This window comes from Nilaparvata lugens, chromosome X, assembly GCF_014356525.2.
Source record: "Nilaparvata lugens isolate BPH chromosome X, ASM1435652v1, whole genome shotgun sequence".
NCBI lineage: Eukaryota > Metazoa > Arthropoda > Insecta > Hemiptera > Delphacidae > Nilaparvata > Nilaparvata lugens.
Genome location: NC_052518.1, coordinates 534,852 through 550,101, shown reverse-complemented (window position 1 = coordinate 550,101; position 15,250 = coordinate 534,852). Strand labels below are relative to the sequence as shown.

At 33.8% G+C, this 15,250-nt stretch overlaps 1 protein-coding gene across 1 annotated transcript in view; it reads right to left on the bottom strand.

Moving 5' to 3' along the window:
* Positions 1-15,250, bottom strand: part of LOC111064269 (VWFA and cache domain-containing protein 1) — an 82,430-nt gene that overhangs the window by 65,072 nt on the left and 2,108 nt on the right. Inside the window, exons 3-6 of the mRNA XM_039442204.1 lie at positions 13,007-13,140; positions 11,522-11,583; positions 5,340-5,481; positions 3,001-3,107 (exon numbers count right to left, since the gene is read on the bottom strand). Coding sequence (XP_039298138.1) covers positions 3,001-3,107; positions 5,340-5,481; positions 11,522-11,583; positions 13,007-13,140 — 445 coding nt within the window. The remainder of the gene's footprint in view (positions 1-3,000; positions 3,108-5,339; positions 5,482-11,521; positions 11,584-13,006; positions 13,141-15,250) is intronic.

Genomic DNA, 15,250 nt, shown 5'->3' with positions numbered 1-15,250 from the left:
TGTTTAAAACATCGACGTGTTGCCGTACATTTTACGGAAGACTATTATATCCTTAGAGTAACTCAGATAGTGAAATCAATTTCCTTTTTTATGTACATGTAAAAGAAAGGGACAGAGCTTTTAAAAAGTAGTTAACAATAAAGGAATATTATTGATTGGCAGCAACGAAACTGTAAGTTAATAAATTGTTTGTAGTTGTAGGTAATCAGACTCTACGTTATCAATGGATATTGATATTTAATCGAATATAAAAAAGAGAATCCAATAATAGTTGAGTCAGAAACCTTTCAGGATATCCTCGAAGATCCTGTCTTGGGATTTCATCCTAAGCTAATTTTAGCAATCATTGTTACTCATAATAGTATTCATTCAATACCTGATAGTTTTATTTAGGAAATGAATGAGACGGAATAGAGGTGTTTTTTATGGCTATTTACACTCCATACAATACGAGGACCTCTATTCCAGAGCTAGATTAATAATTGATATTAAACGTATGTTGAGGAAAGCACTTGTAATAAGAAAAACTCTTTCTTCCTAAGAAACGAAAAATCCGACCTCTTATTCAATTATAAATAGGTATCTAACCTTGACAAGGGCCACAGTTATGTATATCTTCAAGAGTATCCAACAGTCTCACATAAAAATACAGAGAGCCTGATTGAAAAATTCTTTTTTGTTGGGAAAAACATCGAATGACCGATGTCTAGGTAAAACCATCGATAAGTGAAAAACATCAAACAGTAAACATCGATGTTTAATGTTGAAACATCGATGTATCGATACCCATCCCTAATAAATAGATGTAACTGAAGGGTAGCTATAGCAACAGTGCTACATATAGCTCTACTAGATATAGCTGATGGTGATGGGTCAGCTACATATAGCTATCCTTGACCATCAGCAATCAGTAGCACTGCTGCTATAAATAAATATGATGCTTGAGGTTATACATATTACCGTGCTTTTGAATATTGATTCTACTAACCTATAGAAGACTCCCTATATGTCAGCATGAACAGACAACAAACAGATCAGAATTATTATTGTGAAATAAGTTAAACGAGAAATATTAAAATATCAGTTTTGGGTTTATACTGTTGATTCCCTCCCAATTATTAATTTGATATTGTGATTGTGGAATGAAATAAATAAATAAATGAAAGAAATATACTTAATTCCTATTAAATTGAAGAAGCATTACATTATTTCCAATATTAGATTTTCAATCTGGTTTCCAAGGTATCTCTAACCCTTTTTCTTTCGTTAACTGGAGGCATTGTATCTTATGGGGTAAACTATACTAGCGAATTACACGCTCCTCATAAGAGCCCATGCATTCTGAAGACGCGCGAAATAAATTCAGCGCGTCTAAAGGTGCGTACAGATTTGAGCGTAAGTTCACGCGCATTTCACTTTTCAGCTGATGCTACGCTTATTACATACCTTACTGTTTCTGTACAAATACAAATATCATCAACTCAAGTCTGTACGCACCTTTTGATGTCCGTATGGTTGGGACCTTAAACACCGCTCGTTTATTAATAGATAAATTTACTAATGCGAAAAAAACTCAGAACGTCTAAGACGCCCGTATAGTTGGGGCCTTCAACATCACTTAATTATTAAGAGAAGGAAGAGAAAACACAAACATATATATTGCAACTAAAAAATTCACAAAGGCAGCAATAAAAGCTCAGCAGAACATTTGCAAAAATTCGACAACTTTTTCACCGGGATCTAATATTCGAATCCAGCTGATTCAGTGGACCACTAGCAACAAACAACTCAATGAAATAAAGTATTTCCGTCTAGAATATTTCAACTGTTAACTGCCTGAAATTTGAGAGGAGATGATCGTGCTACATATTGAAATTGAAATTCATTGCCATGAAAACTATGACAGATTATTGTCATGCCATTTTCTAACATGTATGAATATTGAGGGCTACTTTCTTGTATTTATAAAATAGAATTATAGTACCCTTTAAAATTAACAAAATATTAAAACAATTTATTAATACGTTACGTTCCAATTTGTAATCTTGTTTTATTATTTCATGACATTATAATATAAATTGTTTGATCAAGTGCTAAGTAACTTAGATTTGCATTTTTCATGAAATCATGAATTTTTTTCAAAAATGGTCGAAAATTAAAATCGCTCAAACTCTCAGAAATGATAGTACTTAACGAGAGGAACAATAATGTGTCATCAGATTAGCGAAATTCCCTCCTATTCTTGAGTTATAAGCATTTGAAGATGAGTGGTTTTTCTGATCTGAAAGTGGAGGTAAGATTTTATGTTTCAGTGGATAACTCACCCTCTATTGTAGCGAAACGTCTCATATTATACTTGTTAGGTCAACCTCTATCCATAGCCCCAATATCAACCAAATCTCGGAGATTTACATTTTTCATGAAATCCATGAATAAAACATGGATTTTTGCAAAAATGGTCAATAGATGATATAGAATAAATAGAAATAGAATGAATAAAATGATAGTACTTGACAAGAGTCACAAAAATTGAGAAAAACCATCGTGAAACACACTGAAACAAAAAGTATCTCAGATATGAACTCATACAGTTTCGAACTCATACTCGACTTTCGATCTCAAAATTCTATATTTTTTCCAAAGTTTGGAATTTTCTAATTAATTGTGATTGATTCAATTCAATTTAGAAGTATTTTTTTCTAATTTAAAAATGATTTTTGTGTGTTCTGAATTTTAAATTGAGTGAGTAACTGAAGAATGTTGAAGTGACACATAACCTAGCTACATTTGGACTGTTGTATAAATTAGAATTGGAACCGTTTTGGGCGTATAAGCCTGTGGTACTTTTCTATAAGTTGTGTAATTCTCATTGATTAAATAAAAAAAATACAGTTCATTGAAAAAGGTAGCCTAATAGGTGTATCGTTGATAATTTTCTTCAAGTTAATTATCATTATAATCTGATTAAATTAAGTAAAGTAAAAAAGCCTTTCTACTCACCAACTCGTTTTGCTGTATCAAGTTGATTCATACTCAAGGAGCTTCCCACATCGATCATCAAAATGATTCTCTTAGGTTTTTTCTCCATGCTTCTCAAGTACGTATTCCTGGAAATTAGAATTGTGATTAGAGAACTGAAGAGAATATATTTGTATTTGATCATAATCTTCATACAATCAATACTAGATGTGGGAGTAAGAATAATAATTCTAGAAACACATTGTAAGGGTTCGTAACTAGTCAGTAGTAATAAATATCTTAGTTTTCATCTTCAAGAGAAATGAAAACCTTTCAACGTTACCATGACACCCAGAAAACTAATTTATAAGTTATCTTGAGCTAATCTAGAAGTTGACTTCTAAAAATTAACTTCCAAGAACAAAACATACAATGAAAAAATGTTAACTTTTTATTAAAATTTTTGAGAGAAATGGTACAGGCTCAGCCTAGTTTTTCCTCCATGGTCATAATAGATTATTATTATGATTATAGAGCTTTATACAATAAATGAAATCAAACCTCCTCTATTGGTATATAATGGAAACGCATGGAATATCAATAATTTGATTATAATTCATAATACTGCTGATCTTTGGAATTATAAAATTAAAAGCCTAATTTTTATCAGCTTACATCACCAGAGGTAGCTAAGTTTCTGCACAACTACGGGAAATACATAATATAATAAAGGAAAGAATTGGCCTATACACGTACGGGACAGGAAATTCACTAGTGACGCAACATCACGTCTGACTGATTAAATTGAAAATGGATTCTTGATTTACGGAGGATGGTATAGGCCTATTTTAAATTTTTCACGATTTAATTAGGTCAAGTATTTAATTAGAATCTCGCGGAGCACGGGTTACCTTCCAGTATTCTATAAACTCAGTTTTTCAAACATGAAATTTTTACTACAACACTAGAATACACTATATTGAAGGGGGGGCGACAGTCGAGACCGACGACATTCGAGGCCTACGACCGTAGAGGACTGTTTTACAGTCCTCTACGGTCGTAGGCCTCGACTGTCGGGAGTGTACGAAAATTAGAGTGGCCTCAACTGTCGCCTAACGCAGGCGACATTTGAGGCCACTTTTTCAGGAGTCCTCTCCCGTCGTAGGTCTCGACTGTCGGGGCTGTACAAAAATTAGAGTGGCCTCAACTGTCGCCTAACGCAGGCGACATTTGAGGCCTCTTTTTCAGGAGTCCTCTACCGTCGCTGGCCTCGAATGTCGCTGGTCTCGACTGTCGGGCCTGTACAAAAATTAGAGACTCGCTTGCAGCAGGCGACAGTTGAGGACACATCCTACTGCTATTCCAGACAAAATACATTTTATAATGATTATAACTTATACATATGATGTTATCATCATATGAAAGTAATCATGTGATTAATTCCATAAGCAACATCGTTAATGAAATAAATGAACAATTTAGTTTTTATGAGAAAAGCTCAATGTATATTGAACGGAAATCATAGATCAAGAAAATGTAAAATGTGAATGTGTGAAATTGATAAAAGTTATTGATTTGTAACAGGATATTGATTCGTAGAATAATATCCTACATCTATCATGAACTAACAATTTGACATCAAAGTATCAAAAAGGTATTTACGAGTTTGAAAATTTCGTTTTTTATGATGAAGCAACTAAGGTTTATTTACAGTTGTAAAGTTGCAATACTTATTCATAATATAGAAGGAATAATGGGATATTATTCAATTGCTGGTAAATCCATACAAATTAAATGATAATATTCTTTTGGTGCTGTCTACCATTCTGGAGAGCCTAGCGCAGGCGACAGTTGAGGCCTCTTTTTCAGGAGTCCTCCACGGTCGCAGGTATTGACTGTCGGGAGTGTACAGAAATTAGAGAGGCCTCAACTGTCGCCTAACGCAGGCGACATTTGAGGCCTCTTTTTCAGGAGTCCTCTGCCGCCGCAGGTCTCGACTGTCGGGGCTGTACAAAAATTAGAGTGGCCTCAACTGTCGCCTAACGCAGGCGACATTTGAGGCCACTTTTTCAGGAGTCCTCTACCGTCGCTGGCCTCGAATGTCGCTGGTCTCGACTGTCGGGGCTGTACAAAAATTAGAGTGGCCTCAACTGTCGCCTAACGCAGGCGACATTTGAGGCCACTTTTTCAGGAGTCCTCTACCGTCGCTGGCCTCGAATGTCGCCGGTGTCTACCGTCGCTGGTCTCTTCTGTCGTTTGCCTCGTTTGACATCGACCCATATTGACGACTTCCTATACTCTCCAAGAGTCGCCAGGAAAAAATTTAAGCAAACAAAATTAAGTTATAAGCTTATAACTTAATTGTAAATTGTGCAACTCACTCATAATCTGGGTCATCATTTCGGTTGCATTCACTGTACGATGTGGCCGTTTCATACACATGTGTCATTTCCGCGAAATCAGGACTTGGGATCAGGTACTGACATCTTATCGCAGGGTTGCGATCGTAGTTCTTCTTGAAAACTGTAAAAAATAAAATAAATAAATATAATTTTATGTAGAAATTAGTAAATCAAAGCACCCTTTTTTCAAATTTATTTTATCTCTCAAATGTTTCGAATTAAAATGTCATTTTCAAGTAAGTCATAAGTAACTTACATCGAAACATGTTGTGAGAAATAAAATTTAGTTGAAGAATAGTTATTTGTGCAACAAGTGCGCAAAGTGACAGTTTGCTGCATCGAAAGAAACGTTTACGCCCGAGCCGTAGGCGAGGGCGGAATGGTTTCTTGAGTGCAGCAAACGAACTTTGCGCACGTATTTCACATTAAATTTTTCCTACAGTTACCATTGAATATGAAAAGTGGGTAATTATGGGTAAAATTCCCTGAAATTCATCAAATGTTTTTCTGTGTAACTTTATTATTAATAAAAACCTCAATTTATTTAAAATTGAATTATAATGATTAGTAATTCAATTGAAAATTCATTGAAAACTGCTTGAAGGGGGTTTATGTTATGTAAGCATTGAAATGACTATAATCAAGGCACATAATAAATAGAACGTTGTTCTTCACTGCCATTATAACGTGGGCCTCACTATGAGTATTACCAACTTAATTTTGATTTTGCTGCACTGGTGCTCCATATAACCTACTAACTATTTTGCGTTGTCATGCTGCAAATCTGGAGTACGCAAAGTAATACTTTGCGCACTAGAGCGGAAAAGTGATTCTTTGCAGCCTGCAATCAGTGCAGAAATGGTCACTTTTCAGGGTATCTGTAGGAAAAGAGTATTTTATTTTTTTAAATTTTACATGAATACGAGTAGACTTTACCAAGAAAGTACATATAATTTTATTCCCAAGAAACAATATATGTCATAAGCAACGTAAAGCAAATTCAGAAGTTGCATTATCATCTCAAATGAAGTTTTATTATAATCTGACAATTTAATGCTTTCAACAAAATATTATTCATTCAAAATTTAACAATAGAATATTATAATTATGTTATTGTATGGGGCGTGGCCCCGATTGCAAATAAAGATATTTATTATTATTATTATTATTATTATTATAATTATGTTGTACTTAAGCTTGAAAGCACTGGTGATCAGAATATAATTTTTTTCTGAACAAGTGGAACGGAGCTTCTGCCATGATAATTTACCATCAAGTATAATACATAAAAATTAACACTACCCATTTACCAACAATTCATTCGTATCAATTTCCTTCATTGGCTGTTACTATTTCAGCTGGAAAACCTATAGTTCAGTCAATATAGACATAAAAAATGGGATGTGCTAGCAATTTCTATAGTAGATCTGATTTTTCAATATATTGTTTGGATACATGAGAGAAGCTCAGAAAAAAAATCTTGTAAAATTTGCTTGTGCCAGATACAGAATACAGATCTGGCACAAGTCAATTTTGCATGAAAAAATTATCATTTACAATCAACTTAAGGACAAAGAAACAGACTATAGTCCAAAACTTCTTTTCATCCCAATTTCATAAAATAAATTGTCCAAATAAAGGTTATGTGCGACTTTCCAATTCTTCACTAATTTCCACATTGAAACAAACCACAAACACTTGAAACAATTAATTTTGAATTTAGAAAGATTAAGATCCGAATTGATAACAAAATTCCTTCTACTTAGTAGGCCTACTCAAAACTGTAAAATAAAATTAATTTGAAATATTTTGTTCCGAAAATTAAAACAATCTTCTCCACTAGAAGCACAGCTGTTATGGACAGCACAATATTGTTCTGGACTTATCTGAAGTATCCAAGCAATATATTGAAAATTACAACTAATATATAATTGCAAGCACTAAAGTATATAGTGACTAGACAATTACTTATTTTGAGAATTACAAATAGAATGTTATTAGATTATTGATACTTCAATACTTGAATAAATATTATTGCTAATTTTTCACCTCAACGCACTCTATCAACCACAGATTAACTATATTGAGGTGTGTAAGTTATAATGGCAGTGGAGAAAGATAGGAGGACAGCATTGCCAATTCTCTACCTTGCCACTGCCTTCAATAGCAAATAGCTGATAACGGTAGGCTATATCTGATGTAATATTAACGGTTCATTCTTGTTTAAAATTATCAATTGTATTTGAGAAAATATGTTTTTTAATGATTTAATAATGCATTTTCATAATTGATATTAAATATTTCGTTTATTTATTATACCGGGTGATTACAAATGAAATAGACAACTTCAATAGCATGTACTAAATTAAACTGGTGTATTTCAACATAGTAAGTGATATAGGTTTGTAGGGAATTTCTTAAAGTTTATGTTGGTAGAACTGTTGCTGGCTATTGTTGGCTGCTCCGTGTTACAACAGCCAGTTTAGTTTAGCAATATGGCCGCTACTCAAGTGGAGAAAGCTTATTGTGTTCTTGAATTAGCCAAAACAAACTCTGTTACTGTTGTGCAGCGTCATTTCAGAACAAAATACGGTAAACCACCACCAACAAGGCAAACAATTTATGACTGGTATGAACGTTTTGAAAGCAGTGGATGTGTGTGTAAGAAGAGTACTGGAAGACCTTCTGTTACAGAAGAAAAAATTGATAGTGTTCGTGATGTTTTTGTACGAGGTCCAGGAAAATCGACTAGATCAGCGAGTTTAGAATTGCAAATTCCTCAACCTACTGTGTGGAAAATTCTGCGGAAACGTTTGAAAATGACACCTTATAATTGCAGTTAGTACAAAGTTTAAATGACAATGATAAAGTTGTACGTAAAAATTTTTGTCAAGAGATGCAACATTGTCTTGAAAATGACGACACATTGTTTAATCGCCTAATTTTCAGTGATGAATGCACTTTTCACATTAGTGGAAAAGTTAACAGACATAATGTACGAGTATGGGGAACAGAAAACCCAAGAGAGACTGTACAGCATATACGCGATTCTCCTAAAGTGAACGTGTTTTGCGCTTTATCTTGTGAAAAGGTTTACGGGCCTTTCTTCTTCCAAGAACCATCAGTAACCGGAAGAATTTATCTGGACATGTTAACCGAATGGTTAATGCCTCAACTCCATGAAGATAGTTGTAACTTCATTTTTGTACAAGATGGAGCTCCGCCTCACTGGTACTCAGACGTCAGAGGGTATCTGGATGAACATCTTCCTAGACGATGGATCGGCCGTGCAAGTGAGGAAAACGTTGTGTTTCAGCCGTGGCCACCTCGTAGTCCGGACCTAACGCCCTGCGACTTTTTCTTGTGGGGCTATGTAAAAGACAGAGTTTTCGTACCACCGCTTCCTGTTGATATCGATGATCAAATTTAACAATAGAATATTATAATTATGTTGTACTTAAGCTTGAAAGCAACTGGTGATCGGAATATAATTTTTTTCTGAACAAGTGGAACGGAGCTTCTGCCATGATAATTTACCATCAAGTATAATACATAAAAATTAACACTACCCATTTACCAACAATTCATTCGTATCAATTTCCTTCATTGGCTGTTATTATTTCAGCTGGAAAACCTATAGTTCAGTCAATATAGACATAAAAAATGGGGTGTGCTAGCAATTTATATAGTAGTTCTGATTTTTCAATATATTGTTTGGATACATGAGAGAAGCTCAGAAAAAAATCTTGTAAAATTTGCTTGTGCCAGATACAGAATACAGATCTGGCACAAGTCAATTTTGCATGAAAAAATTATCATTTACAATCAACTTAAGGACAAAGAAACAGACTATAGTCCAAAACTTCTTTTCATCCCAATTTCATAAAATAAATTGTCCAAATAAAGGTTATGTGCGACTTTCCAATTCTTCACTAATTTCCACATTGAAACAAACCACAAACACTTGAAACAATTAATTTTGAATTTAGAAAGATTAAGATCCGAATTGATAACAGAATTCCTTCTACTTAGTAGGCCTACTCAAAACTGTAAAATAAAATTAATTTGAAATATTTTGTTCCGAAAATTAAAACAATCTTCTCCACTAGAAGCACAGCTGTTATGGACAGCACAATATTGTTCTGGACTTATCTGAAGTATCCAAGCAATATATTGAAAATTACAACTAATATATAAATTGCAAGCACTAAAGTATATAGTGACTAGACAATTACTTATTTTGAGAATTACAAATAGAATGTTATTAGATTATTGATACTTCAATACTTGAATAAATATTATTGCTAATTTTTCACCTCAACGCACTCTATCAACCACAGATTAACTATATTGAGGTGTGTAAGTTATAATGGCAGTGGAGAAAGATAGGAGGACAGCATTGCCAATTCTCTACCTTGCCACTGCCTTCAATAGCAAATAGCTGATAACGGTAGGCTATATCTGATGTAATATTAACGGTTCATTCTTGTTTAAAATTATCAATTGTATTTGAGAAAATATGTTTTTCAATGATTTAATAATGCATTTTCATAATTGATATTAAATATTTCGTTTATTTATTATACCGGGTGATTACAAATGAAATAGACAACTTCAATAGCCTGTACAAAATTAAACTGGTGTATTTCAACATAGTAAGTGATATAGGTTTGTAGGGAATTTCTTAAAGTTTATGTTGGTAGAACTGTTGCTGGCTATTGTTGGCTGCTCCGTGTTACAACAGCCAGTTTAGTTTAGCAATATGGCCGCTACTCAAGTGGAGAAAGCTTATTGTGTTCTTGAATTAGCCAAAACAAACTCTGTTACTGTTGTGCAGCGTCATTTCAGAACAAAATACGGTAAACCACCACCAACAAGGCAATCAATTTATGACTGGTATGAACGTTTTGAAAGCAGTGGATGTGTGTGTAAGAAGAAGAGTACTGGAAGACCTTCTGTTACAGAAGAAAAAATTGATAGTGTTCGTGATGTTTTTGTACGAAGTCCAGGAAAATCGACTAGATCAGCGAGTTTAGAATTGCAAATTCCTCAACCTACTGTGTGGAAAATTCTGCGGAAACGTTTGAAAATGACACCTTATAAATTGCAGTTAGTACAAAGTTTAAATGACAATGATAAAGTTGTACGTAAAAATTTTTGTCAAGAGATGCAACATTGTCTTGAAAATGACGACACATTGTTTAATCGCCTAATTTTCAGTGATGAATGCACTTTTCACATTAGTGGAAAAGTTAACAGACATAATGTACGAGTATGGGGAACAGAAAACCCAAGAGAGACTGTACAGCATATACGCGATTCTCCTAAAGTGAACGTGTTTTGCGCTTTATCTTGTGAAAAGGTTTACGGGCCTTTCTTCTTCCAAGAACCATCAGTAACCGGAAGAATTTATCTGGACATGTTAACCGAATGGTTAATGCCTCAACTCCATGAAGATAGTTGTAACTTCATTTTTGTACAAGATGGAGCTCCGCCTCACTGGTACTCAGACGTCAGAGGGTATCTGGATGAACATCTTCCTAGACGATGGATCGGCCGTGCAAGTGAGGAAAACGTTGTGTTTCAGCCGTGACCACCTTGTAGTCCGGACCTAACGCCCTGCGACTTTTTCTTGTGGGGCTATGTAAAAGACAGAGTTTTCGTACCACCGCTTCCTGTTGATATCGATGATCTTAAACAACGAATCACAAATGCTCTTGCTACAGTTGACCGTGAGATGCTTAGTCGTGTGTGGTCAGAATTTGACTACCGTGTTGATATCTGTCGTGTTGCAAATGGTGCACACATTGAACATCTGTAAATTTTCAATAAAAACTTCAAGAATTCTTCTATGTAATCATGTAAGTAATGATCTAAACTTTTAAATAATAAATTCTCTACAAGCTATTCAAACTGTCTATTTCATTTGTAATCACCCGGTATTTCTACATTGTTGTAAAACGATCTGCAACGCTTCAGAGCTAGAAAAGGATAGCACTATCTGCTTTGTCGAATAAGGATAGCAACACTGATGTTAATCAAATACTGACTGCCATTATAAATTGGACCTCACCATAGATGAGAAAATTATTTCAATTATCGATTCATCATGGTGACATGAAAATTTGTAAACTTGACATACCGTTGTGAATTAGACCTACCTTCAGTGAGATTGAGAGGACGTGCTGACAAATAAACTGGCAGACTTGGGTCGATTAAAAGTCTGAAAATAAAATAAAAAATATTCATCGTTCAATTCTATACATATTAGATTAGATAAGATACAATTTTTATTTGCCCTAACAATTTACAATCAGTACTTATATAAATTATACTATATATATTATACATAATACATTATTTTCAGTATGTAGTAATACTGTACATCAAATTTAAATAGAAAGGCACTACTGGCATAAGTGAAACTTGTACACCAGCATTGAGTGCGATTCAAATGTACAAAATATTATAAAATGAATCAAAACTAAAAGCGGTTATAGGCCTATATCGTAACAGAACATCAAGAAAGGAAGGTATTAAAACCACAGACGAATTATACACTATGTTCCAAAGTATTGAACTAAAATACTAAGATTTATAAATGTGAAATATGGAGAAAGTGTAGTATATACGTTTTTATCAAAAGCCCATTAACTGCACTCTATGTGAGTGCGTAATATGGCCTTATCTTACTGAAATGGAATTGGAAATTTATGAAACGAATCAACTAGTGAAATCATCAGAAGATCAGCTGGTTTATATAATTTCTAATAATCCCATTTACTGCACTCTAAAGCTAGTTACATACACATCGATTTTTGGACGTACGATTTTTTGCCGCCATTATAAATTCGATTGGAATAAAAAGATGGTGTCAAACAGATGATGTTTGTCAAGTTTAGTTTAATCTGGTAGAATTCATAAGGACGGCAAAAAATTGAACGTCCAGAAATCCATTTAAGTAAGTGGTTTATAAGAGAGCAGTTCAAGTGCTTTTGTGTTGAACAGTTCAGATTCCAATCCTAGCTTTACAAAACCTAACCAAACCATGCCTGTATAAAATAAGTATACACATACTTTTGTACAACCTATCATCTTAGGATCAATATAAATTATTATTTCGCGAATCTTATAATCACTAACAAAATTCGAAAAATTCTCAAAGAACTAAGAAAGATAATATGAACAACTTAGTCTCTAATTTATCGATCTAATGTTGAAGTCAAGTTTTTCACTTTTTACAATTTTTCATGTTGATATCTTATAAACGCACCACGCAACTGATTAGCCTACACTGCGATTTAGAACCTTTCAAATTAATGGAAGTCTTTGAATTGCTGGATTGAAAATAGGTATTTTTATTTGCTGAGAATGATGCTTAGTCCCAGTGCATTTGTAATGAGAGCAATGATTTTCAGTTCAACCTAAGAGGGTTCCGAACCACCGTGAAGTTATTCTGCTTTAGCTTACAACTGTGAAGGGTTTTAGAGGATCTGTCATGAGCAGACACATTGAAGAACCAAAAGCATGAAGTACTCTGCGATAAGACAGCAGTTACAACCACTCCCATCAAACACAGTTAAATGTAAGAATTCAAACCATAAAATACAGTAATTCCTATAAGAAATCTATAAATTAGCTCTTACTTGACTTTCATCAGACAAGGTTGATCAAAATGCGGTTTCTCTGTTAAATTTGCCATGAAATCATAAATTTCTGCTGATGTTTCTTGCAGAGGAACTATCACACTTTCAATCTTCTTAGAAATTTTTGTTGATATCTGAAAAAGAAATATTATAATGAGTTGATAATGTAGCTGGAAATTGACGGAAGATTGGTTTTCCGAGACAAATGGATTAAATTCAAATTCTTTATTCAATAAAATAAGAATACAGTTTATTACCAAGTGAATTAATCGTCCACATGAACCTCTATATTGAGGTCCACGTTAATGATATTATAAAATAATAAATTATGTTTTATTCGCCAAGAATAAATTGAATCAAATAGGCAAGACTAAAACAAGTAGACTAAACAATAAACTAAATAAGACTATCAATAGACTAAACAAGTCATTTACAATTTCAAGTACTTCACTGACATACACAGTTTGCACATCTGCTGCTCTGAAGGCAATGTTTGGCAATGTGTCAAGTGGTTGGTAAGAATAAAATAATGATGGTAAGTGGTTTTCAAGAATAAATATATGAGTATAACTAAAGCATCTTCAGACGCTGTTGAGATCTGAATACTATCTTGAGTCTCTACTGCATAATATTTTTCTTATATAGGCCCTATTGTCTAATTCAATTTTGTAAGTAATTATATATTATTCAAATATAAATTATTTTAGATCACAGAATTATTTATAAAAGCTAAAAACAGAAATTTAAAAAATTAGTATCATGGATAAGTTGGCCTTATTTATGATGATGGAATCAGCATTGTACAAATTACAATCCCAATAAATAGAATCCCTTGTTATAAAGTATTTATTTTTGATATCCTTAAACATATTCTGACATAAAACCCAATTTTAAAGAAACGAATTCAATAATTTCCATCCATGACCAGCACTTGCTGGATAGATTGCGTCAAAAATGTAAAACTCAATAACAAAAACTGAAATAAAGATCAAGGTCAGTCATAGATCTCAAAAAACATTGTATTGTCTCGTTTCTCGAAAATCTCGAGTGCAGGACATGTACACAGTCACAAGCACAGCTTCTATGCGATCGAGTCAGTCTGGCATGAGGAAAATTGATATTGGCCCATATGAATAAAACCAGAGCAAATGCTCATGAGCAAGAGCATGGAGCATAAGGTTTTGCTCATGAGCAAAAGGTAGAAGCAAAAGCATTTGCTCATTTTTATATGAATAAGCTTTACCTTATACACTTACCTTATGCTCCTGAACTCTGGAGCAAATGCTCACGTATTTTAAAGATTTTTCATCAGCTGATTCGCTTTTTTAGCCTTATTTTGTTTTTATAGCTCACGGAAGCACTAAATATGCAAGCAGGGGGCACCGCTTGTGTTTGCTTCGTCTCCTCTGTTTTCTATTTATGAATAGAGTTTTAGGACTTAGGTTAGAATTTTGAAATAATAGCGTTAAGAAATGTCATCTCTATAATAATCTTCAGCATATTCTTATAATATCAATAGCCTTCTTATAATCGTCTACACTCTCATCTTCTTAAATGCCTATTTCCTAATTTGTGATGGCTATCTTTTGTATTTATTTTTTTGTAGGGATAATGGTGATATATATCATGGTTGAATCTAAAAAGAGTTTCATAGTTCTCAACTATTGGTTGTGATCGTATCTGGTATAGTTTCCTCTTCCTTATACGAATTAGTTGAGCCATTTTACTATGAGCAAAAGGTGATAAGCTGCTCTATACTAGACTCACCTTTTTTGAAGCATTTGCTTCAAAAGTTGAGCAAATGCTCTAGTTTATTCATACAGTTTTGAGTATAAGTTTTTACTCTTGAGCAAATGCTCAAACTATTTTTTTGATGAGCATGAGCAAAAGGTTTTGCTCACGTTTATTCATAGAAAATGAAGCAAATGCTCCATATTTTAGAAGTATAAGCAAATGCTCAACTTTATTCATATGGCCCAATATCCCTCCTCCTTGTGTTGTGACTGTGTACATGTCCTCTTTGCTGAAAGGAGCGCTGGCCGCTTCTCAACAGTAACAGCCAACTAAACAAATACTGACTATAACCTGTCATAATATTCAGTCTCCTGAAGATTAGCGAACAATGATCCAGTCGATGAGCTATGAGGTGATGATCAGGAAAGCCTTCTTTTGTAGTAGCTTCTAATAACAACCAGATACAACTTTCTCTTGGAGCCTTGCTAATCGTTTGATTAGGTTTCGAAT